General features: G+C 41.3%; 1 protein-coding gene and 1 non-coding gene across 2 annotated transcripts; both read left to right on the top strand.

Annotated features, from left to right (window-relative positions):
- Nucleotides 1-19,970: 19,970 nt before the first annotated feature.
- On the top strand, nucleotides 19,971-22,381 carry LOC109755155 (small ribosomal subunit protein uS3x). Its single transcript, XM_020314041.3, has 5 exons — nucleotides 19,971-20,261; nucleotides 20,357-20,676; nucleotides 21,648-21,702; nucleotides 21,790-21,921; nucleotides 22,008-22,381. The coding sequence occupies exons 1-5, from the start codon at nucleotides 20,001-20,003 to the stop codon at nucleotides 22,152-22,154; spliced, it is 915 nt and encodes a 304-aa protein (XP_020169630.2). The 5' UTR covers nucleotides 19,971-20,000; the 3' UTR covers nucleotides 22,155-22,381.
- LOC120970180 (small nucleolar RNA snoR143) lies at nucleotides 20,898-21,068 on the top strand. The gene has a single exon (XR_005764918.1). It is a non-coding gene; the product is annotated as a small nucleolar RNA snoR143 (small nucleolar RNA).
- Nucleotides 22,382-23,144: the final 763 nt, after the last annotated feature.

Consider the following 23,144-nt stretch of genomic DNA (forward strand, 5'->3'; position numbering starts at 1 on the left):
AACAAGACATGTGTTGAGCACCATGTTTATTTTAGAGTATAGCTTGGCAGATCATAACTTCAAGAGAAATCTTGAAGAACAATTGAAAAATGAAAGGAATCCTTGACGAACCACCATGTAGAGCCTCCATGAAGAACTCCGGTAATAAAAGAATGATCCAACAAAATGGAAAGTTGAAAAGAACTCCGGGAGAAGCCTTGCAATGATTAGATGAAGCTTTGAAATGATATAATTTAAATAACTTGGAGCTCCGGAAAGAAAGATGAACAATTGAAATCAAGAATTTGATATCATGAACAAACTCCGGAAGAAGGAATTAATCACTTGGAGGAAACAAGAATAAGAATTACATTACGCGTATCCTTCACCAATTTAGATTGATGAGAAGCAACGGATTTGGCATACTACTTATTCTCGTAGAAAGGATTAAAAGAGATATAGTGCAAACTTGGGAAAATTCTTCAGCTATCCGCCGGTAGGATTGGAACAACGAATAAATTGATATGATAACGAAGGAAGAGAAATCTTGAACGAACCGCCGTAAGAATTGAAAATGAAAGTAGCAAAGGCACAATTCAACAGAAAGAATTAGAAAATGAATGAAGATACTTGACATAATTTAGATACATGAGAAGGAAGATATCATGAACTGATTAGAGGATATTTGAGTGATGCACCGGGAGAATATGGAGAAGAATGAAGAGACATCAATTTAGAATAATTGGAGAACGAAGCTGAAAACTTAGAACGAAGAAATCTTCTGAAATGATGGCCTTTGGAGAATCAAACTGAAAACAACTCTGAAATGCTCCGGATGGGTAAGAAAAGAATTCCCACAATCGAAAACAATTATGAGAGGATGACATAAGCTAGAACTATGAATCTTCAAGAGAACGGACCAAGATTTAGGAGAAATTCTTCTTCGGTCTTCAAATGTTGAGAATGATGACGAGAAACACCACCATGAATTGTTGAGATACTCCGGGATGAAAATTAGAAAGATTGAACCAATAATGAAAAGAGTTTGAAAGATCTTGGAGAAAGACATTTGACTGATAATTCATTCTTACGTCAAACTTTGCAATGAATTAGAGAATAACTCCGGAAAAATTAGAAGAGTCAGGTAAGATCCTGGAAAAAGACATGTGGGTTAGGGCCCACTCAAAAGAAACACCGTTGAAATGATTACTTGAAAAGGAGATTGCACGGGTTGAATTAAATGGCTTGAATGTGATAACAACCTCGAAATAGTTAGAATTGATGCGGAGTGGAAACACGAATCTTCAGAGATATCTTCAGCACTCCGGAACAATTGAATAGCAAGCGGGGAATGATTAAGAGATATACCGGCATGAGAAAGCATTTGGAACGAGGAAAGGAATGTGACCAACATTGAAGGCTTGAATTTAGTCCACCGGAGAAGAAAAAGAATGAAGAATGAAAAACTTGAAGAACATCTTCATGAGAACCACCGGGTAAAAACATTGATTGAAAAGAATGAAGGGGCTTCACATGAATAAAATGGATACTTGATTAAGAAATCTGAGTCCTTGAAGAAAAAGGGGTGGGAGGGCGGGAAAAACAAAGGCAACTTGGGGCAGATGGAATAAACACCGTTGAGAAAACTTAGAGTTGATCTTGCGGATGTTGAAAAGATCGGATCCACTAGAAGAGAAGCACGCCGGTTGGAAAAGAATTACCATGACGACCTCGATGATCAAGAAGGATTAGTATTCACATAGCAATATGAGAACACCATTTAGGAAAGGTATGGATTCACATTTGACTTCGAAGCAACTCGAATACCACAAATAAAACAAAACAAAGGATTGGCTCGCAGAATAAGCCGGAACAAACATATGATAGAGATTTCGTCCGAAGTTTTCGTGGTGGGGCCCACATGGGCTCGATCGTACAGCACCATCATGAACAAGGCAGTGCACATGACATACGAAGCGTCCCCGAGTCGGCATAGCCAAGGACTCTTTAAGACACTACGAGACCACTGTAAAACCAACCGTGGAAAGGCGGACCACTAGACGTCGAACCCCAATCTCATATCATGCATCTGTCGGAAAGATATCCTAGGAGCTACTTGAATTCCCACTTATAAACTCCCGGAACTTTCTGGTTATGCAATCTGGTGTTGGGGATACAGGGGACACAAAATATATCACCCAAACTAAACAATACCTAGATCCAGCTGTATCCATCCGTCAACACATAACCAAGAAAACTCCGGAAATCGTTTACCTCAACCTTCGAAAAACATCCATTATACAAGTTATGGCAATACTCCCGAACTCCTGCCCCAGTACTGGGTGGCGTCGAGGTGATCTCACCAACAACTGCATAAAAGAGATTTCGATGTCGGCGAAACTCAGGTATTCCAGAACTGCAACGATAAAATTGTGACGACAACACCTCGGAGCTCAACTCCCCGGGACACTGCCACAACCCCTAAATGTCAGGAGGCACCAAGAACAATGTTCTCGTCACAAAACCATCGGAACGATTCCAAGATACCCGCGTGATCCTAAAAGAAATTTAGTGAAATTTGAGGAGAGGAAAGTCAAAACTTCTATGTCATGAGCCCTCACCAGAGCGACGAAGGGACTGAGGAGTAAAAAGAATCCTACTCTCCGATATATATAATCCTAAGACTCAAAACATTTTTGTTCTAGACTCAACAACGCCAGCGATTCGATCAAGCAGGGGGCTCCTAAGTCGGGGATGGCTCTGATTACCAACTTGTAACACCCACGATGCGGCTATATCTCCCACGTGTCGAGGCACGACTTAGAGGCATAACCGCATTGTGGTTTTGTCGCAAGAAGGGTCATCTTCACACAATCCCATGTAATGAACAAGAATGGGATAAAGAGTTGGCTTACAATCGCCACTTCACACAATACATAATAAATCATACATCAAACAGAATACACACATAGGTCCGACTACGAAACCAAAAGAAAAGAAGACAACCCAACTGCTAGATCCCTGATCGTCCCAACTGGGCTCCACTACTGATCAACATGAAGAGAAACAACACAACGAACAGGATCTTCATCAAGCTCCCACTTGCGCTCAGTTGCGTCATCTGCACTGGTCTCATCGGCACCTGCAACTGTTTTGGAAGTATCTGTGAGTCACGAGGACTCAGCAATCTCACACCCACGAGATCAAAACTATTTAAGCTTATAGGAAAGGATGGTGTAAAGAGGTGGAGCTGCAGCAGGCACTAAGCATATATGGTGGCTAACATACGCAAATAAGAGCGAGAAGAGAAACAACGGAACGGTCGTGTACTAGCAATGATCAAGAAGTGATCCTGAACTCCTACTTACGTCAAACATAACCCAGAAACCGTGTTCACTTCCCGGACTCCGCCGAGAAGAGACCATCACGGCTACACACGCGGTTGATGCGTTTTAATTAAGGTCAAGTGTCAAGTTCTCTACAACCGGATATTAACAAATTCCCATCTGCCACATAACCGCGGGCACGACTTTCGAAAGATAATACCCTGCAGGGGTGTCCCAACTTAGCCCATCATAAGCTCTCACGGTCAACGAAGGATAAACCTTCTCCCGGAAAGACCCGATTAGTCTCGGAATCCCGGTTTACAAGACATTTCGACAATGGTAAAACAAGACCAGCAAAGCCGCCTGATGTGCCAACAAATCCCGATAGGAGCTGCACATATCTCGTTCTCAGGGCAACACCGGATGAGACAACCTACGAGTAAAACCAGACCTCAAGTTTCCCCGAGGTGGCCCCGCAGTCTACTCATTTCGGACCAACACTCGAAGGAGCACTGGCCCGGGGGGTTAAAATAAGATGGCCCTTGAGTCTGCAGAACCCAAGGCAAAAGGGGATAGGTGGTAGCAAATGGTAAAACCAAGGTTGGGCCTTGCTGGAGGAGTTTTATTCAAAGCGAACTGTCAAGGGGGTCCCATAAATCACCCAACCGCGTAAGGAACGCAAAATCAAGGAACATAACACTGGTATGACGGAAACTAGGGGCGGCAAGAGTGGAACAAGACACCAGGCATAAGGCCGAGCCTTCCACCCTTTACCAAGTATATAGATGCATTAATAATATAAGAGATATTGTGATATCCCAACATAAACATAATCCATCATGGAGCAATCTTCATCTTCACCTGCAACTAGCAACGCTATAAGAGGGGCTGAGCAAAAGTGGTAACATAGCCAAACAACGGTTTACTAGGAAGGGTGACAAAGGTTAGAGGTTCATGGCAATATGTGAGGCATGAAATAGCAAGTGGTAGGTAGCGCAGCATGGCAATAGAACGAACAACTAGCAAAGCAAAGATAGAAGTGATTTCGAGGGTATGGTCATCTTGCCTGAGATCCCGCAAGGAAGAAGAATGAGTCCATGAAGAAGATAAGCGGACGTAGTTGAACAAATCCTCACAACTCCGGAACGAAACCGAAGCTAACGGGAGAAGCAAACCGGAAAGAAACAAACAACAAAGTAAACAAACCACCACATACACATGGCATGATGCACAATCAAGTATGAAGCATGTCCGGTTTAAATGAGGTATGGCATGGGAAAATGCAACAAACCCCACTACAAATTAAGTGGAGCTCAATATGCAACGAGTTGCATATTGACGAAACACCACATGAATTATTTAGTTCTCTCTCATTATGTACTCGACCATATTAAATGTTGATTACCAAGGCAAGAGGTGAAGCATAAGGAAACTACCTATTTTAGGCAATTTAAATGAGGCCGGAACAACAAACAACAATTTCCGGAAAATCCTCATGTCCATAATTTAGATTTGGTACTGTTCTGCCATAAATGCAATTTTAATGTTGTTAAACAGCAAAATGAAGTGCACCATGTTAATCTATGCATTTTTCTACCCCATTTACATATAAAGTTTATTAAAATCCGAGCTACGGTTATTTAGCTATGAAATAAATCATTTAAACATGGCATTTATGCAAGTTAAATGCAAACAATAATTTAAACATTTTAAACATGGATGAAAGTGGGATATTGTGAAACTAGATGAAAATCTAAGCATGTTACATATATGACATGTTTTATTTGGATGCATGGTTAAATAGGTATTAGCAGTTTAAAACAGGGGCATTTCTGTAATAAGCATGTCCAGGATTTAATGACAAAATCACAGCACAGGAAAAAAACAAGTCACGGGCCGAAATCTGGAGGGGCTGGTGGCTGCTCACATGGGCCAAGGCCCAGATCGGTGGAGGAGGATGCAGGCCGGCTGGCTTGGGGCGCTGGGCCGAAGCCAGGCTGGGCCACGAGGTGCGACCGGTCAACGGGGAGGCTGGACGAGGCGGGCGCTCGTCGTCTTGTTTCTGAAGCAGGGGATCGAGCAGTTTGAGCTGGCGGCGGCGCGAAGCAGAGGAGTCCATGGCGCGGCTGCGGAGAGGCGCAGGGCTTGGGCGTGGAGCGGCGACGACAGGGTTGGTGCAGGAGCTCCGGTGGCTTGATCCCGTCGGGGCATCGGCGACCTGCGGAGAGGCGACAACGGCGGGGAAAAATTCAGAGAAGATACAGAGAGGGAGGAAAAGAGATAGAAGGAGAGGAGAAGGCGCGAGGCGAGGGGCATGGCCTGCTGGTGATGATCGACGGCGATGAGGTTCGGGACGGGGATGCCGGCGTGGAGAGGAGCGCTTGGGCAGAGGAGGAGCGGTGCTGGGGCTTGCGAACTGCTGCTTTTGCCGCGGCGACGAGGCAGCGAGGCGAAGGCGGGGAGGAGGAGCTCGGCCTGGGGCTCCTCGGGCACGAGGTTCAGGCGGGGATGGACACGGGCGACGCGGACGAGGCGAAGGCCTCTGGCGAAGAAAGCTCCGGGCGGCGGCGCAACAGGAAGACGAACTTGGCGCGGGGTGCTGGTTCGGTCAGCCGGCGGCGGGGCTGCGATTGCTGGCCATGAAGCAGAGGAAGAAGGGGAGGAAGAGAGAGATGGCGACGCGAGGAGGACGGAGGAAAACCCTAGGGATCCCTGCGGGGCTTTCTAGGGGCGCGGGACGTGCTGGCCTTGACGTCCGTGAGCTCACGGCGCGACGGCGCGAGCGCTCTGTGTCTGAAGCGAGGGAGACGAAGGGGAAACGGAGCAGGTGGCCGTTTGAGGCACTGGGCTGGGTCGGCTGGAGTTGGGAGGCCCAAGGTGCTGCCGGGAGGTCACTGCCCTCTTCTTTCTTTTCTTCACACCGAAGAAAAAGAAATACACAGGGGGAATGGAGAGGTGTGAGACGGAGATAAGAATATCCTTGGACTCCTGGATTTATGTAGACTTTGAATAAATTGCTTTGGGCATTTTTAGAGAAAGAAAATTATCGCAAGTTTGAATTAAATTCAAACTTGAGGCAATTTTGATTCCAACCAAATCAAGTCCAAAAGAGCTGCAATTTGGCAGAGAGGGTGTAGGCATGGTTTAAAATTAACAGAAAATAAGTGAACATTTACTGGGACAGGAAAAAAAAACACTTGCAATAAATGGATGAGAATTGAAAGGAAGAAGCTTGATGGGATGTTGCACTTGATGATGGTTTAGAAGAAAAGGGCAAGATGAAACATCAAAGAAGATGAGGAGAAGGAGTACACAAAGATAACAAGCACACAACAAATATGCACACTACAATGATGATCATGATGCAAATGCAACAAACAAATAAACACACGACGGCAACGAAAAACATGGAAGCCATCTGGAGCGTCGGTCTCGGGGCGTTACATGATGTTATTTATAAAATAAACAAAAATCGCAGCAAGGTATTTTTGGAATTTAAGTTTTCACTAGAGGCTTCTCTCTTGAAAATAACATATAGTGGGTAAACAAATTACTGTTGGGCAATTGATAGAAAAACAAATAATCATGACAATATCCAAGGCAATGATCATGTATATAGGCATCACATCCGAGACAAGTAGACCGAAATGATTCTGCATCTACTACTATTACTCCACATGTCGACCGCTATCCAACATGCATCTAGAGTATTAAATTCATAAAGAACGGAGTAACGCCTTAAGCAAGATGACTTGATGTAGACAAAGTAAACTCATGCATGAATAAACCCCATCTTTTTATCCTTAAATGGCAATGATACAAATACATGCCATGTCCCCTTCTGTCACTGGGATTGAGCACCGCAAGATCGAACCCATCACAAAGAACCTCTCCCATTGCAAGAAAAATCAATCTAGTTGGCCAAACCAAATAAATATATCGAAGAGAAATACAAAGCTACAATAATCATGCATACAGGAGTTCAGAGAAGACTTAAATAATATTGATGGATAATCTGGTCATAAACTCACAATTCATTGGATCCCAACAAACACACCGCAAAAAGTGATTACATCGAATAGAACTTTAAGAACATCGAGGAGAACATTGTATTGAAGATCAAAGATAGAGAGAGAGATAGCCATCTAGCCACTAACTATGGACCCGTAGGTCTGTGGTAAACTACTCACACATCATCGGAAGGGCAACGAGGTTGATGTAGAGCCCCTCCACGCTTGATTCCCCCTCCGACAGAGTGCCATAAAAGGCCTCCAGATGGGATCTCGCGAGAACAGGAACTTGCGGCAGCGGAAAAGGTGTTTTGGGTGGCTTGATATGTCTCCATCGTATCTACTTTTCCTAACGCTTTTGCTCTTGTTTTGGACTCTAATTTGCATGATTTGAATGAAACAAACCAGGACTAGCGTTGTTTTCAACAGAACTACCATGGTGTTGTTTTTGCGCAGCAATAAAAGTTCTCGGAATCGGACGAAACTTTTTGGAGAATTATTTTGGAATAAATAAAAAATACTAGAACCAAGACCCACTGGAGGCGCGCCACCCTCCATTGGCGCGCCCTGGTGGGTAGTGGGCCCCACAAGGCTCCACCGACCCTAATTCCGACGCTGTGAAATCCTATTTTTCCAGAAAAATAGAAGAGGAAGTTTCATCACGTTTTACGATATGGAGCCGCCGCCACCTCCTGTTCTTCATCGCAAGGCCAGATATGGAGTCCGTTCAGGGCTCCGGAGAGGGGGATATTCCGTCTTCGTCATCATCAACCATCCTCCATCACCAATTCCATGATGTTCACTGCCGAGAGTGAGTAATTCCTTCGTAGGCTCACTGGTCGGTGAGGGGTTGGATGAGATTCATCATGTAATCGAGGTAGTTTTGTTAGGGCTTGATCCCTAGTATCCACTATGTTCTAAGATTGATGTTGCTATGACTTTGCTATGCTTAATAATTGTCACTAGGGCCTGAGTGCCATGATTTCAGATCTGGACCGTTTATCTTTCCACCATTATATCTATGTTCTTGATCCGATCTTGCAAATTATATGCACCTATTATGTGTTATGATACGTAAACCCCAAGGTGACAATAATTGGGATACTTTCCATTGATGACCGTAGTTTGAGGAGTTCATGTATTCACTATATGTTAATGCTTTTTTCCGACTCTGTATTAAAATGAGGCCTTAATATCCCTTAGTTAACTTATGGACCCCGCTGCCACGAGAGGGTAGGATAAAAGATGTCATGCAAGTTCTTTTCCATAAGCACGTATGACTATTTACAGAATACATGCCTACATTATATTGACGAACTGGAGCTAGTTACGTGTCGTCCTAGGTTATGACTGTTATGATGAAATTCATCCAACGAAATCACCAATCCAATGCCTACGAGCTTTTCACATATTCATCTTTGCTACGTTACTATTACTATTGCTACTGTTACAGCTGCTACAAAATTACCGCTATCATTGTTACCGTTACTATTGTTGTTACTATCACTGCTACTGCTATCAAACTATCATATTACTGTGCTACTGATCACTTTGCCACAGATATTAAATCTCTAGGCGTGGTTGAATTGACAACTCAACTGCTAATACTTACAAATATTCTTTGGCTCCCCTTGTGTCAATAAATTTGGGTTGAATACTCTACCCTCGAAACTGTTGTGATTCCCTATACTTGTGAGTTATCATGGCTCTTTGTTGTTTCCCCGATTTTAGAGAATTTACAAAGACAGAATTAGGTCAAACGGAGCCTCGTGGGCCCATGCTTCATCTTCTCGCCCTCTCCTAAAGCTTCCAGTGTCTCCTTTGTCCATAAAAAAATCTCCAAAAGTTTCGTGGCATTTGGACTTTGTTTGGTACTAATATTCTAAAAAACCAAAAACAGGCAAAAAACAACTGGCACCGGGCACTAAGTTAATAGGTTAGTCCCAAAAAATGATATATAATTGCTTGTAATTGTATATAAATCATCCAATATTGATACTATAATAGCATGGAACAAATTATAGATACGTTGGAGACGTATCATATACCAAGGTAGGTAGCTAAATGAGTAGCATAAATCCTGCCAAAAAGATGTAGTGACCTGACCCGACCTCAGATGGTCAAGTCTTTATGCTTAAGTGTCATCCCTGGATCGGTATGCTGACACACACAGTACTCGAAGATTTATAACAAAGGTAAATCACATGTATAAAGTAACATAAATACTATTACCTCAATCCAAATAGCGGAAGTAACAACAAGGTTGTGGATTCCCATCAACACCAATGACAAAGTTGAGTGTAGAAATCGTAACCCTAACGTATCACTTACTCGTCGTAAGAATCCTGCAACATGAGACGTTGCAGCCATGTAGGTCAGTACATTGAATGTACTGGCAAATTCACACCATAGGACAATGAAAAATAATAGCTATCACTACATGCATATTTGGCTGGTGGAGGCTCTAAGTTTGAATTGCAGAAAGCTAATTTTTCCCTACAACAAAGGAATATATTTTATTTAACTAAAAAGTTCGTTGAAATCATTGAGAATGGAAACCCCATCTCAATCCCAAAATAATAATCATTTACCCAAACAAATTAATTAAGTAAAGTGTTGAGATCAAATCAATAATTCAAGTACCAGATACTCAAGATGTCCATAACCGGGGACACGGCTAATCATGATTAGTTTGTACACTCTGCAGAGGTTTGCGCACTTTTCCCCACAAGACTCGATCTCCTCCGTTGAATTTCTCGCACTACATGATGTTTGAGAAACGGTTGACCGAGACACAGTCTTTCAGAAGCATTAACTCTTTCGACGGGTAGACCATACCACCTACATCCCCTACATCTGCTAGTCTACCACTGAAAGAGGCCACACAACATACTCAACTATGCCAGAGCCCATAATGGCTTGTGGCTGCACACAGAAGTTTCTAGCATGAATAATCTTATGATCCCTTTGAGCCTGGGCGGCAGACCATAGGAAAAATCACACAGATACCCCGGGATTCTCCTTGGACAACACTGGATTCCCCAGGTGCCCACAAACCAATCCACCCATATGTGTATTAAAGTAGCCACCTTAAGTTAAACCTTAGTTAACAAAGATCTCTCACATCTTTCATGAATTCTCTCACACCAATCCACGTCTACGAGCATAGCATAGCAATATAAGCATACATAGTAACTCCCAAGGTTTGAATAAAGGACAATAGGTACTACCTCATCAACTACTTCCCAATACCCACATGTTATCAAAACCTACTCATGCAATGTTTAAGGGTTGAAACTAATGCATAAAAACTGGGTATGAAAAATATGATCAAAGTGTGAACTTGCCTGTACTGTTGATGAAGATGATTCGCACTCATAACTCCTGATAGTTCTACTCGTCACACTCCGGTCAATCTATCGTGAGCAATCAATTGCATACATAAGCACTCATGCAAAAGAATCAAAGAAAAGATCTCGGAAAACTTCGAAAACAAGCAATTAACTCTTGCAACATAAAAAAAAATTTAACAGTACCAAAATTAGGTGGAATTGGCCTTATCAGAAAGTATAGGTCAAGAGCTTCGATTTGCAAAAAGAATCAACTAAATCAGAGTTATAAAACTCAAGTTATGACAAAAAGAAGTTTGAATTCAAATCTGTTTGAAACCAAATTTCAAATTTTCAAAAACATGTTTAAGTTTTTTTACTAGATGGAGGGGATCATAACGAAGAAGTGGGCATTGGTTTCGTTGGATTTGGACAAACGAGCAAAAAGTAGCAAAGGTTTGAAGATCAGGGGCTAAACTGTAAAAATAAAACTACGGATAGGTCCGTGGTAGAAAATTAAATAAAAAGAAAAAAATCCTATCGAACGAACGTTTGCTACCGAACGCTAACGAACGAATCTGTTCACTGCTGAACCTAATCTAATGAACGTTCGCTAATTAAATCTAACTAAAAAGAAAATAAACCAAACTAATAAAAAAACCGGGCGGGTTTACGGTTTATACCGGTTCACCAAAGAAAACGGCAGCGGTGGTGGTTACTCCGGCGAGGGAGGGGCAGCGACGCGGGGGCTGCGACGAGGCGCGGCAGCGGCGGCGGGGCTTGCAGCGGCGCGTCGAAGTGCGGGCGAGGCGAGGAGCGGCTGTGGCAGCAGCTAGCGGTGTCGGCGGCGCTAAGCGACGGTAGCGGCGGTGCTGTGGCAGCACGAGGCGAGGGGCTAGCGGCGGCGGTGAGATGCGGCTCGAGGCGGCAATGGCTGACGAGGAGGAGGGGCCGGGGGCGCGGCCTTATAAAGGGGCGGAGAGGGGGCGGCGGCGGCTTGGGGAAGGGGCCGGCCGGGGCCGTGTCGGCGCCGGACTCCGGTGGAGTCCCGGTCGGCCACGACTGGGAAGGCAGCGCAAGAGCGGGCCGGCAGCTGGGCTTCGGCCCAGCTAGCCCGAAAAAGTTTTTTTAATAAACAGACAATAAATAAAAAGAAAAACCACATAAAATAAAAATATAATATAGGCACATTATATATCAAAATTTTCAGAAAAAGATTTTCTACAACTTGAACATTTTTCTAGCGTCAAATAAAATTCTAAAAGATTTAAATAAAGCAAACAGTGCTATTGCTACAATAAAACCCAATGAAAATCATTTAAAAAATACCAAAACGATTTCAAATTTATTTCTCTCCAATTTTCTACTGTAGGGAATCATTTTACCCTAATTTCCATATATTTTATTTTTGGAGAAAAATAATTTGAATAAAACCCAAATAACTCCAAATTGAGAATAATTTCAAAGGGACTTTCAATTTGATTCTTTTAAACTTCCATCTCATATTTCATATGTTTTGAAGAAGTCATTTTATCTTCTCTCTTGAAAATCATTGAGTTGCATAAAGTTTCTGAATTTGAAATATTTCCAAATGAAATTCAAATATTTTCAAAAACCCTTTTTCATTTATTTAAATGGAAGAAGTCATATTATCTTCACTCTAGGGGTTTGTGATGAAATGAATTTGAATTCATGGAGATCATAAAAGCAAAGGTGAAAGTTTGGGAAAGTCATTTCATTCCCTCTCATTTAACTTTCAGAAAGTTTCAAATTTCTCTCAATTTCACACAAGCAACCACACCACAATCAAACAATCAATCAAATCTATCTATTTAATATAACATTCCAAAATTTAGAATTTTGGGATGTTACAAAAGATCACTAACAAGAGCATTATTTTGTAAACGACGTGCAATGATGGCCCCCATCTTAAATTTTCTATCCCTCAATGCCGCACTTTTAAGAATTCTTAAGTCAGGTGCGCACAAGATACTAAGGTCATGTCTGCCGTTGATGCATCTACCTATAAACAGAGCTAAATAATGGGTAGCAGGGAAATGAATGCTCCCAATTCTAGCTTGCGTTATGCCCCTAGTTTCACCTCGTGTAATACTCATAAGAAATTCGTTACAATCAGCTTTACGAGGTTCAAGGCATGTCCCCCAAGAGGGACTTCTACAAGCCTCACTGAATTCATGAACGGTCATGCGAAAAGATTTATCATAAATGTCAAACATATCATATGAGAAGAGCGTTGGGATACATACTTGAATCTCTGCACAAAAGAATCCGTGAGATCATGGTACTGCGGACACTTATCTGATAAGAAGTCCGTCAACTCGGCATTGTGAACGTACATTTGAACTCTTCCTTGATGTCGGCTTGTATCATGAAGGCATCGGATGTCCATTCACATGGTTGCACACGAGCTTCCTGCGGTGGTTCGAGATCCGGCTCATGTATTGCAAGCCTCGGGGAGCTCTTGCTCGAAGAACCACCATGGAACATCTTCCTAAACATTTTCCTTTTCTCTGAAAATTTCTAAAAAAATTAGTCCTCAAAATAAAAGTGAACAAAACTTAACAAAATTGATAGCAACTACTCCCACAAGTGTCTAGAGGCTATATCATGCATCAAAACTACTTTGGATCATACAAACTCAACATGCAAGCTCAAATACATGCTCACCACAACAACAACAAAATGCAAAACATAAACTACTAGAACAAAAACAAATTGGACCATTGGAGGAGTCACATACCAAGGAGTAATCCCGCCAAAACAGTTTTGGAAATGGAGCTCCAAGCAAGGAGATAAAAAATCACACGAGAATGAGCAAGAACACGAGCTATGAGGCAAGTTCAATTTTTTCTGGAGGTAGGAGAAGGCAGTGGGCTGCTAGAATAAGTGAGGGGGACCCTGTAGGACCCACGAGCTCAATAGGTGCGCCGAGGGGGTGGGCACGCCCTGTGAGCCGCTTGTGGCTCACAGGGGCACCCCCTGGGGTGTGTTTAGTGCCAATTTTTTTAAAAATAATGTAGAAAAATCATACTAAATTTTCAGGTCATTCCGAGAACTTCCATTTTCGGGTTCTTATTGCACGAATAATTCAGAAAATAGGATAATCATGGCATTCTACTTTATTAAACTTTAAATAACAGAGAGCAAATGGTAGGTAGATTAGGTTGTGCTTACTAAATGCATCGACCATATGCCCTCAAAAAGAATCTACTAATAAGGTTGATCAAGTCTTATTAACAAACTATTTTCGAGTAACATGAAACCGAAGAATTTTTGTATAACGCTAAGTTACCTCGGTGGGGATATGCATTTCCCCAACAATAAAAATTTCATGTTTCTTTTTAACGGTGAGAAGAGGAAATTCGAAACCTCCAATAGTAACTGACATAATTCTTTCAATAGAGTTGATACTATTCACTTGGAGTTGTTTCCTCGGAAAATATACCGTATACTCATTACCATTGACATGTAAATAAACCTTGCTTTTGTTGCAATCAATAACATCCCCTGCAGTATTCAAAAGGGGTCTACCAAGGATAATCAACATGTTGTCATCCTCGGGCATATCAAGTATAACAAAGTCTGTTAAGATAGTAACATTTGCAACTACAACGGGCACATCGTCGCAAATTCCAATAGGTATAACGATTGATTTATCAGCCATTTGCAAAGATATTTCAGTAGGTGTCAACTTATTCAAATCAAGTCTTCTATATAAAGAGAAAGGGTACACTAACAATGGCTCCTAAATCACATAAATCAGTTTTGACATAACTTGTTTTAATAGAGCATGGTATGGTGGGTATTCCTGGATCTCCCAACTTCTTAGGTACTCCTCCCTTAAATGAATAATTTGCAAGCATGGTGGAAATTTCAGCTTCAGGTATTTTCTTTTATTAGTGACAATATCTTTCATGTATTTAGCATAAGGAGGCATTTTAAAAATATCCATCAAATGTGTTCACAAAAAGATGGGTCTAAGCATTTCAACAAAGCACTCAAAATCCTCCTCATCTTTATTTTTGGAGGCTTAGTAGGAAAAGGCATAGGTTTTTGAACCCATGGTTCTCTTTCTTTACCATGTTTTCTAGCAATGAAATCCCTTTTATCATAACTTGTGGGTTATCAAGATCAACATCAGGTTCTATTTTTATATCATTATGATGGTTCTCTTTCTTTAGCATGTTTTCTAGCAATGAAATCCCTTTTATCATAACTTGTAGGTTATCAATATCAACATTGGGTTCTATTTTTATATCATTATGAGGTTCTTTATAATTGTCTGGTTGAGCATCAACATGACCATCATCATTATCATTATCACTAGGTGGATGTTCATTACCAGATTGCGTCTCAGCATGAGAAATAGTAACATCATTATGATTCTCAGAAGGTTTTTCTACCATAGGTTCACTAGAAGCATGCAAAGTTCTATCATTTTTCTTTTTCTTTTTCTTCTTAGATGAACTAGATGCATCAATATTAATTCTTTGAGAATCTTGCTCAATTCTTTTAGGATGACCTTCATGATCCCGAGTCATTTTACCTCCTCTAGTCATTACTCTAACAACATGATCATTCATTTTATTATTCATCTCATTAAGCAAATCATTTTGTGACTTAGCAACTTGTTCCAAATTAGTATGAACCATGGATGAATGTTTACTTAAACCTCTAACAACATTAGCAATTCTAAACATCAAATCACTCAAACGATCAACCATGCTATCATTTCATTTCAATTGATTACTAACATACATGTTGAAGTGTTCTTGCTTAACAATGTAATTATCAAATTCATCCAGGCATTGGCAGATTTATTGCAGGGAATATCACTCTAATCGGATCTATAAAGAGAATTTACCATTACTGCCCGCGTCGGGGCATCGAGTCCATGTATTTCTTCAATAGGTGGTAAATCCTGAACATATTCAACTTTAATGCCCTTTTCTTTCATAGATTTCTTTGCCTCTTGCATATCTTCTAAACTGAGGATATAGTACCTCTCTTCTTTGGAGTTGGTTTTGGTGGTGGTTCAGGAAGTGTCCAATGATCGACATTTCGCAATATATTATCCAACAGTTCTTCAGCTTGTCCAACTGTTCGTTCTCTGAAAACACAACCAACACAACTATCTAGGTAGTCCCTAGAAGCATCGGTTAGTCCATTATAAAAGATATCAAGTATTTCATTTTTCTTAAGAGGATGATCAGGCAAAGCATTAAGTAATTGGAGAAGCCTCCCCCAAGTTCGAGGGAGATTCTCTTCTTCAGATTGCACAAAGTAAAAAAAATCCTGTTAGGCAACTTGTTTCTTATGAGCAGGGAAATATTTTTCAGAGAAGTAATATATCATATCCTAGGGACTACGCACACAACCAAGAGCAAGAGTATTGAACTATTTCTTAGCATCACCCTTTAATGGGAAAGGAAACAACTTAAGAATATAGCAGTGGTGAATTTTCCCCATGAGCAAATAGGGTGGTTATATCATTCAATTTAGTAAGATGTGCCACAACACTTTCAGTTTCATAGCCATGAAAAGGATCAGATTCAACCAAAGTAATTAACTCTGGTTAGGCAGAGAATTCATAATCCTTATCGGTAACAGAGATAGGAGAAGTAGCAAACTTAGGATCATATCTCATTCTCTCTACCATAGACTTTTCTTTCAGCTTGCTCAGTAGTTTCTTATCATCATCTCTATCATTACAAGCAAAAAGTTCTCTAGCTGTCTCCTCATCTATAACATAATCCTCAAGTATCTTAGGCATTTCAACTCTAGTGGGGAGCTAGGCATAATAGGTGAATCTCAATTTTCATCAGTTTCAAGTTCTTTAGCCTTAGCAATTTATTCATCATGAAATTCACCTAGTGGCACGGTATCATCAAGCAGAGTACTAGCATCATCACAAGTTTCATTTATAGCAGAAGTAGTATCATCAATTACTTGCGACATATCAGAATGAATAAGAGGTGGTGGTGCCGCAAGCCTACTTAAAACGGAAGGTGAATCAAGTGCGGAGCTAGATGACAGTTCCTTACCTCCCCTCGTCTTAGAGGGTACGATCTTAGTCTTAGTGTCTTTTAGATTATTCATAGCATAAAATCCCAAGTGAACTCATTAAATAGAGCTATGATCCCCGGCAACGGCGCTAGAAAAAGGTCTTGATAATCCACAAGTATAGGGGATCACGACAGTCTTCGAGGGTAGTACTTCACCCAAATTTATTGATTCAACACAAGGGGAGCCAAAGAATATTTATGAGCCTCAGCAGTTGATTTGTCAAATCAACCACGCCTGAGAGATTATATTTCTGTAGCTAAGTGTTTAATAGCACATTAGTTTGATAGTTTTGATAGTAGCGGCAACAGTAGCAATAGTAATAGGAACAGTAACAATAGTTGTTTGTGATGATAGTAACAACATCAGCAATAGTAACTTAGCAAATATCAATATGAGAAAAGCGTAGGCATTGGATCAACGATGGATATTTATGTTGGATGATATTCTTCATGTAACAGTCACAACCTAGAGTGATACACGATAGCTCCAATTAATCAATTTAATGTAGCCATGCATTCCGTATATAGTCATACGTGCTTATGATAAGAACTTGCATGACATCATTTGTCCCACCCTCCTTGGCAACGGGGGCCATAAGGAAATCTAAGGGATAGTAAGGTCTCCTTTTAATAGAGAACCTGAACAAAACGTTAACACTTACTGAATACATGAACTCCTCATGGTACGGTCATCACCGAAGTGAATCCCAATTATTATCACCTTGGGGTCTACGGATCATAACACGTAATAGGTGCATACAACTTGCAAGATAGGATCAAAACTCAAATATATTCATGGAAACATAGAAGGTTCATATATGAAATCATGACACTCGGACCCTAGTGACAAGCATTAAGCAGAGCAAAGTCATTCGCAACATCAATCTCAGAGCATAGTGGCTACTAGGGATCAAGCCCTAACAAATTGACTCAATTACTCACTCCCCTTTTTGCGGGAAATGGATTACTCACTTCCGGTGGTGAGCATCATGGAATTGCTGATGGAGAGGTTGATGATGAAAATGACGATGAATTCCACCCTCCCGAGCACCGAACGGACTCTAGATCAGCCCTCCCGATGAAGAACAGGAGGTGGCGACAGCTCCGTATCTAAAACGCGATGATTCCTTCTCTCTGGTTTTTTCTCTCCCCGAGACGGTACTTACGGAGTTGAAGTTAGGGCAAACGGAGGCCTGTGGGACCCACGATCTCACAGGGCGCGCCTTGGGTGGTTGGTGCGCCCCTTAACCTCGTAGCTCTCGGTGGTCCCCCGAGTAGTTCTCTTCACCAATAGTTTTTATACACTCTCGGGATAATCTCCGTAAATTTTCAGCCAATCCAACAAGTTTTATTTCTGCACAAAAACAACACCATGGTAGTTACACTGAAAACATCTCCAGTTTGGGTTAGTTTCATTCAAATCATGCAAATTAGAGTCCAAAATAAGAGCAAAAGTGTTTGAAAAGTAGATACATTTGGGACGTATCAATTTTTGGTATATATCAGGAACATTTTACAAGTTTGACATTTTTGAAGTATATGATTAACATTTTTATAGATGATCAAAATTCTCTAAATTTATGTTTTATGTTAAATTTTCTAATACACATTATACAATTTTCGTATACATTATGAACATTTTTTTGTACATATTAATTTTTTTGAAATAGATGATTAATATTTTTAATTTTTTGTGTTTTATGACTACTTCTTTCATACACATTATATATATTTTTGGTATATATCAGGAACATTTTTAAATACATGCTTAACATTTTCTAAAATATATGATTAGCATGTTTTTATACATGAACATTTTTTAATTTATGTTTTTATGTTAAGTTTTTTAATACACATTCTACATTTTTCGTAGGCGTTTATCATTTTTGAAATAAATGATTAATATTTTTTCAATTTTGTGTGTTTGATGGCTACTTTTTTTTCCAATGTTCATGATATAGTTTATCGTTAGCGCCTCGGTCGGCTCAGGATTAATCAAACACTTTTTTTGCAAATCACATGTTTACAACACTAAAAAATGCTATATTAGAAAAACAATATTAGGCATAAGTATATCCTTTGTTCCTTGTCTTTGAATCCTTGTAAAACACCGAAATCCGAAGTTATTTGATTCTCTCACTGTCACAACCAAAATAAATTGCCAGGAAACATAAACGTAAGTACAACACACATAGTTTTAGGATTCATCGTACATTCCTGATAAATCGCTTGTGAGAGCGATAAATTATATCAACCGATTAATAGCGACAATATGACACAATGTTACCAGACTTGATCTTCAAGGTGAAAAACCTATGATCTAACCTTCGGGTGTTGGATCCGGCAACGGCGTCACATGTGTGTCATTTCCTTCCTGGATGCATCGCTTTTGAAGAACTTCTCTCGTAGTCCATGTGCTGTCATGAGATAGTCAGTGCCGATGGTTGTCACGATACATCACCAATCGTTGTTTTCATCGCTTCGAGAATTTTTTCTCTCCGCCTAGGATAGCTTCGGTCTTACATGACTTAGCACTTTGCCGGTGATTTTTTTCTGTGTATGTGTGTGTTGGCTGTGTGCATCTTAGCTGTGTAGAGAGGCCGTGTATTGCTCATTATAATTGTATCCCTAGATGTTGTATTATGAGCCTTAGTAATTTATCGAAAAAATGACACGATCTTATCAGACACCCCATGAGTAGAGGTAAATCGGCCAATAAATCCCTGAATCCGCCAATTTTTTGAATAATTCTTCTTTTATACACATTGTACACATCTTCGGTGTATATCAGGAACATTTTTAAACACATTTAACATTCTAGAAATATACGATTAACAATTTTATAATACGCAATCAACATTTTTAAAAATCTATGTTTTTACGTTCAATTTTTAATGCATGTTATAGATTTTTGGTATACATCAAGAACTTTTTTATACAAGTTTAATTTTTTAAATAGATTACTACATTTTTTCAAATGCTTGATTAACATTTTATAAATACATGATCAACTTTTTTCACACACATTTATTTTTGACGAGAAACATTTTTATACACATTTAACATTTTAAAAATGCTAGATTAACATTTTCCAATGTTTTATGTAGATATTTTTGTAATACATATATTTAGAATATTTGGAATATAAACAAATGTAAAAAGAAAGCATAAAACGAAAACAAAAAAGTGAAAAAACAGAAGAAAAAATGTGCCTGTGGCCTCCGCGAGCTAGGCCGGCCCAGTTTCGCGCTCGAGGCTCCCGCCGAGCCCATGAGCCTCAGCAAGCCCACGTCTCAGTTTGCACCATCCCCCAGCCCTCGTCTCTCCGCAATGCGCACCCACCCAAACCCTACCCTTCTCACACCAGCTATAAATTTCACCCTCTCGCTTCCCTCCCCCTCTCCCGCCGCCGCCCCTCTTCTCTCCTCTGCCCACAAAACCCTAGCCGTCGTCTCACAGCTCGCCGCCGACGCAGCGAGCTCTTCCTCCACCGCCGCAACCATGGCGACCCAGATCAGCAAGAAGAAGAAGGTAAGGAACCACCTAGACCCAGCGTATTCCGCCGTCCCAGCACGATCTATCGGTGCATCAACCGATCTAACGATTTCCCGTTTGTGCTTGCGTAGTTTGTGAGCGATGGCGTTTTCTACGCCGAGCTGAACGAGATGCTGACCCGGGAGCTTGCCGAGGACGGCTACTCCGGCGTGGAGGTGCGCGTGACGCCGATGCGCACGGAGATCATCATCAGGGCCACGCGGACGCAGAACGTGCTTGGTGAGAAGGGCCGCAGGATCAGGGAGCTCACCTCCGTCGTCCAGAAGCGCTTCAACTTCCCGGAGAACGGCGTTGAGCTTTACGCCGAGAAGGTCGTCAACCGTGGCCTCTGCGCCATCGCCCAGGCTGAGTCACTCCGCTACAAGCTCCTCGGAGGCCTTGCCGTCCGCAGGTATGATGACGACCAATTCTTAAATGTTTTTCATATATGCGATTTCTAGATGCAAGGCGTTGCTAGTAAATGGTCAGAGCTGTTGTGATACACTTATCATTTGTTTAGATGCTATGAAATCTACATCAAATACTATTTGATGTTTCAGTGTATGTTGTAGTCCTTGAAGTTTGTGGTTAGCTTCATGTTTGTATGCACACTTCGTAAGGAAGTGATTATTGTTGCACCTCTGCTTTACCCTGCCCTGTTTTCTGATCGTGTTTGTGGGGCATTTGTATTGGTGCAAAAAGTAAATGCTGTTCTTTGAAGCAGCAGCAGCCAGACAACCGTAGAGATAGATCCACAGATGAATGGCTGATTTGCTGCTTGTCTACTAGTTCTATCTCATATTTGCATGATTAATTTCCTGTAATTTATTGTCATAGATTAGTCAGCATAACACAAATATACTGAATGCATTGCTTATGTTGCACCTTCGTGTTGTAGCCGTGCTAGTAGGATATATCACTGGTGGAAAAAGGAGAAGCTGCTCCTTGGTCACCAGTGGCTGTTGATGTAGATCCACAGATGAATGGCCAACCTGCTGTTTGTCTACTGATTCTATCCCTTGTTTCTTCTGTGCAATCTTGACATATTTGCTGTAATATGTGTGCCAGAACAGCTGTGCATTTTATGGCAAAATGTAGTTGTCAATTTAAATCTGTGTTAACTGTATGTTGCTGTTCACTTTAAATTACTGCATCTATAATCTGTTCATTTCTGCTCTCTTACTATGATGATTGTGAGAATGGTCACACATTTCTGCCTCTGTAGCAGTAGTGGCCAGACGACCATTGAGATATATTGTTTGTCTACTAAATATATCTGGAATCTATTTCTCTTAATGATTTCTTGCTTTGTTTCAACCTAATGCTTTCTGTTGATGTTTATTTCTGCTTGTAGTTTCAATGGAATTGTTGATCTTATTGCAGGGCATGCTATGGTGTTCTTCGCTTTGTTATGGAGAGTGGTGCTAAGGGTTGTGAGGTTAATTTCCTCTGCACATGTGATCTGACATTCTTATTTTGCACTTCCTATGTTTAGTTGCTGACTACTCTCTTAATTTTGTACTAGGTCATTGTGAGCGGCAAGCTCAGGGCCCAGAGAGCCAAGTCGATGAAGTTCAAGGACGGGTACATGATCTCATCTGGTCAGCCCGTCAACGAGTACATTGATGCTGCAGTTAGGCACGTTCTTCTCAGACAGGTTTGTTTGCTGTGCTGCTTCACCTTGTTTTTCCAGTTTGTTGCTCATGGAACTACATATGATTCCACATTGGCTTGGTTTTGTAGGGCGTTCTTGGTATCAAGGTGAAGATTATGCTTGACTGGGACCCCAAGGGCAAGCTTGGCCCTACCACCCCGCTGCCTGACCTCGTCACCATCCACCCCCCTAAGGAGGAGGACGAGCTGCGCCCCCCTGCTTTGGTTGAGGTCTGAAGTCCCAATAGAGCAAGCAGACCATGAAACGTCACATCATTTTGGTCCTAGCTAGTTTTCTATCCCTGTGATAAGCGAGGGCTATGCAACGCTTGGTTACCTATCTTACTTTTTAATGGACAAAAGTTTCTGTGTAATGCTGCTATGTTAATTTCGTTTAAACTAAGTTTTGCCGAGACGAGCTATGTATGCCTGAAACCTTTGTTTGGATTGATTCTGCCCAGCTAGTTTGTTGCTGTTCCGTTTGTGCCACCTTTTTACTGTTATATCCCATGTCCCCACTTAAATGTTTACAAGCAGACCACTTTACCCATCCACGTAAGATATCGACCAAACGAAAGAATTTAATTTATTCTGGGGAAAACTCTTTCTTAAAAACATAACATACTATGTAGAAAACCGGCCAAAGACATGATTTTTTTTCTTCCCAGAAGAATGTAGTATCATACTTTTTCGGTTCCTAAATTGGTAGTCCATTTGAAATCTGTAAAAAGATAAATATTTAAGTACGGAGGGAGTATATCTTATGATAATATATCACACTGCTAAATTGGAGTCAGACTAAGGTTTGTCATATACTCGCTTCGTTCCTAAATCTAAATCTTTTTAGAGATTCCACTACAAACTTCATACGATATTTTAGTGTAGATTCACTCATTTTGATGTGTATGTAATCCATAGTAGAATCTCCAAAAAGACTTAGAGCATCTCCAGCCGCGCCCCTAGAAAGGCCAGGAGCTCGATTTTCGCCGGACTGGGCTGAATTCAGCGCCGGCGGACCCAAACCCGACGCTCTGGGGGGCGCCTGGGCGAATGGTTTTGGCGTGAAAGAGCCGCGGGCCAGCCGCGTCAGCGACACCGCGCCTCGTCTTCCCCCAACGCCTCGGTTTCCCGCGGGGAATCAATGGCAAGGCTGCCGCCGGTCAGCCTTGCCATTAATTCCTCATGGGCGGCGCGTCACGGACAGCGCGCCGACGCCTCCCCTCCCTC

Source organism: Aegilops tauschii, chromosome 7, assembly GCF_002575655.3.
Source record: "Aegilops tauschii subsp. strangulata cultivar AL8/78 chromosome 7, Aet v6.0, whole genome shotgun sequence".
In the NCBI taxonomy this organism is placed as follows: domain Eukaryota; kingdom Viridiplantae; phylum Streptophyta; class Magnoliopsida; order Poales; family Poaceae; genus Aegilops; species Aegilops tauschii.

Coding starts and splice junctions, on each gene's coding strand:
- LOC109755155 (XM_020314041.3), top strand. CDS start 20,001: ATGAGCCTCAGCAAGCCCACGTCTCAGTTTGCACCATCCCCCAGCCCT. Junction 21,703..21,789: donor GTGGTGCTAAGGGTTGTGAG/GTTAATTTCCTC, acceptor ATTTTGTACTAG/GTCATTGTGAGCGGCAAGCT. Junction 21,922..22,007: donor GGCACGTTCTTCTCAGACAG/GTTTGTTTGCTG, acceptor TTGGTTTTGTAG/GGCGTTCTTGGTATCAAGGT.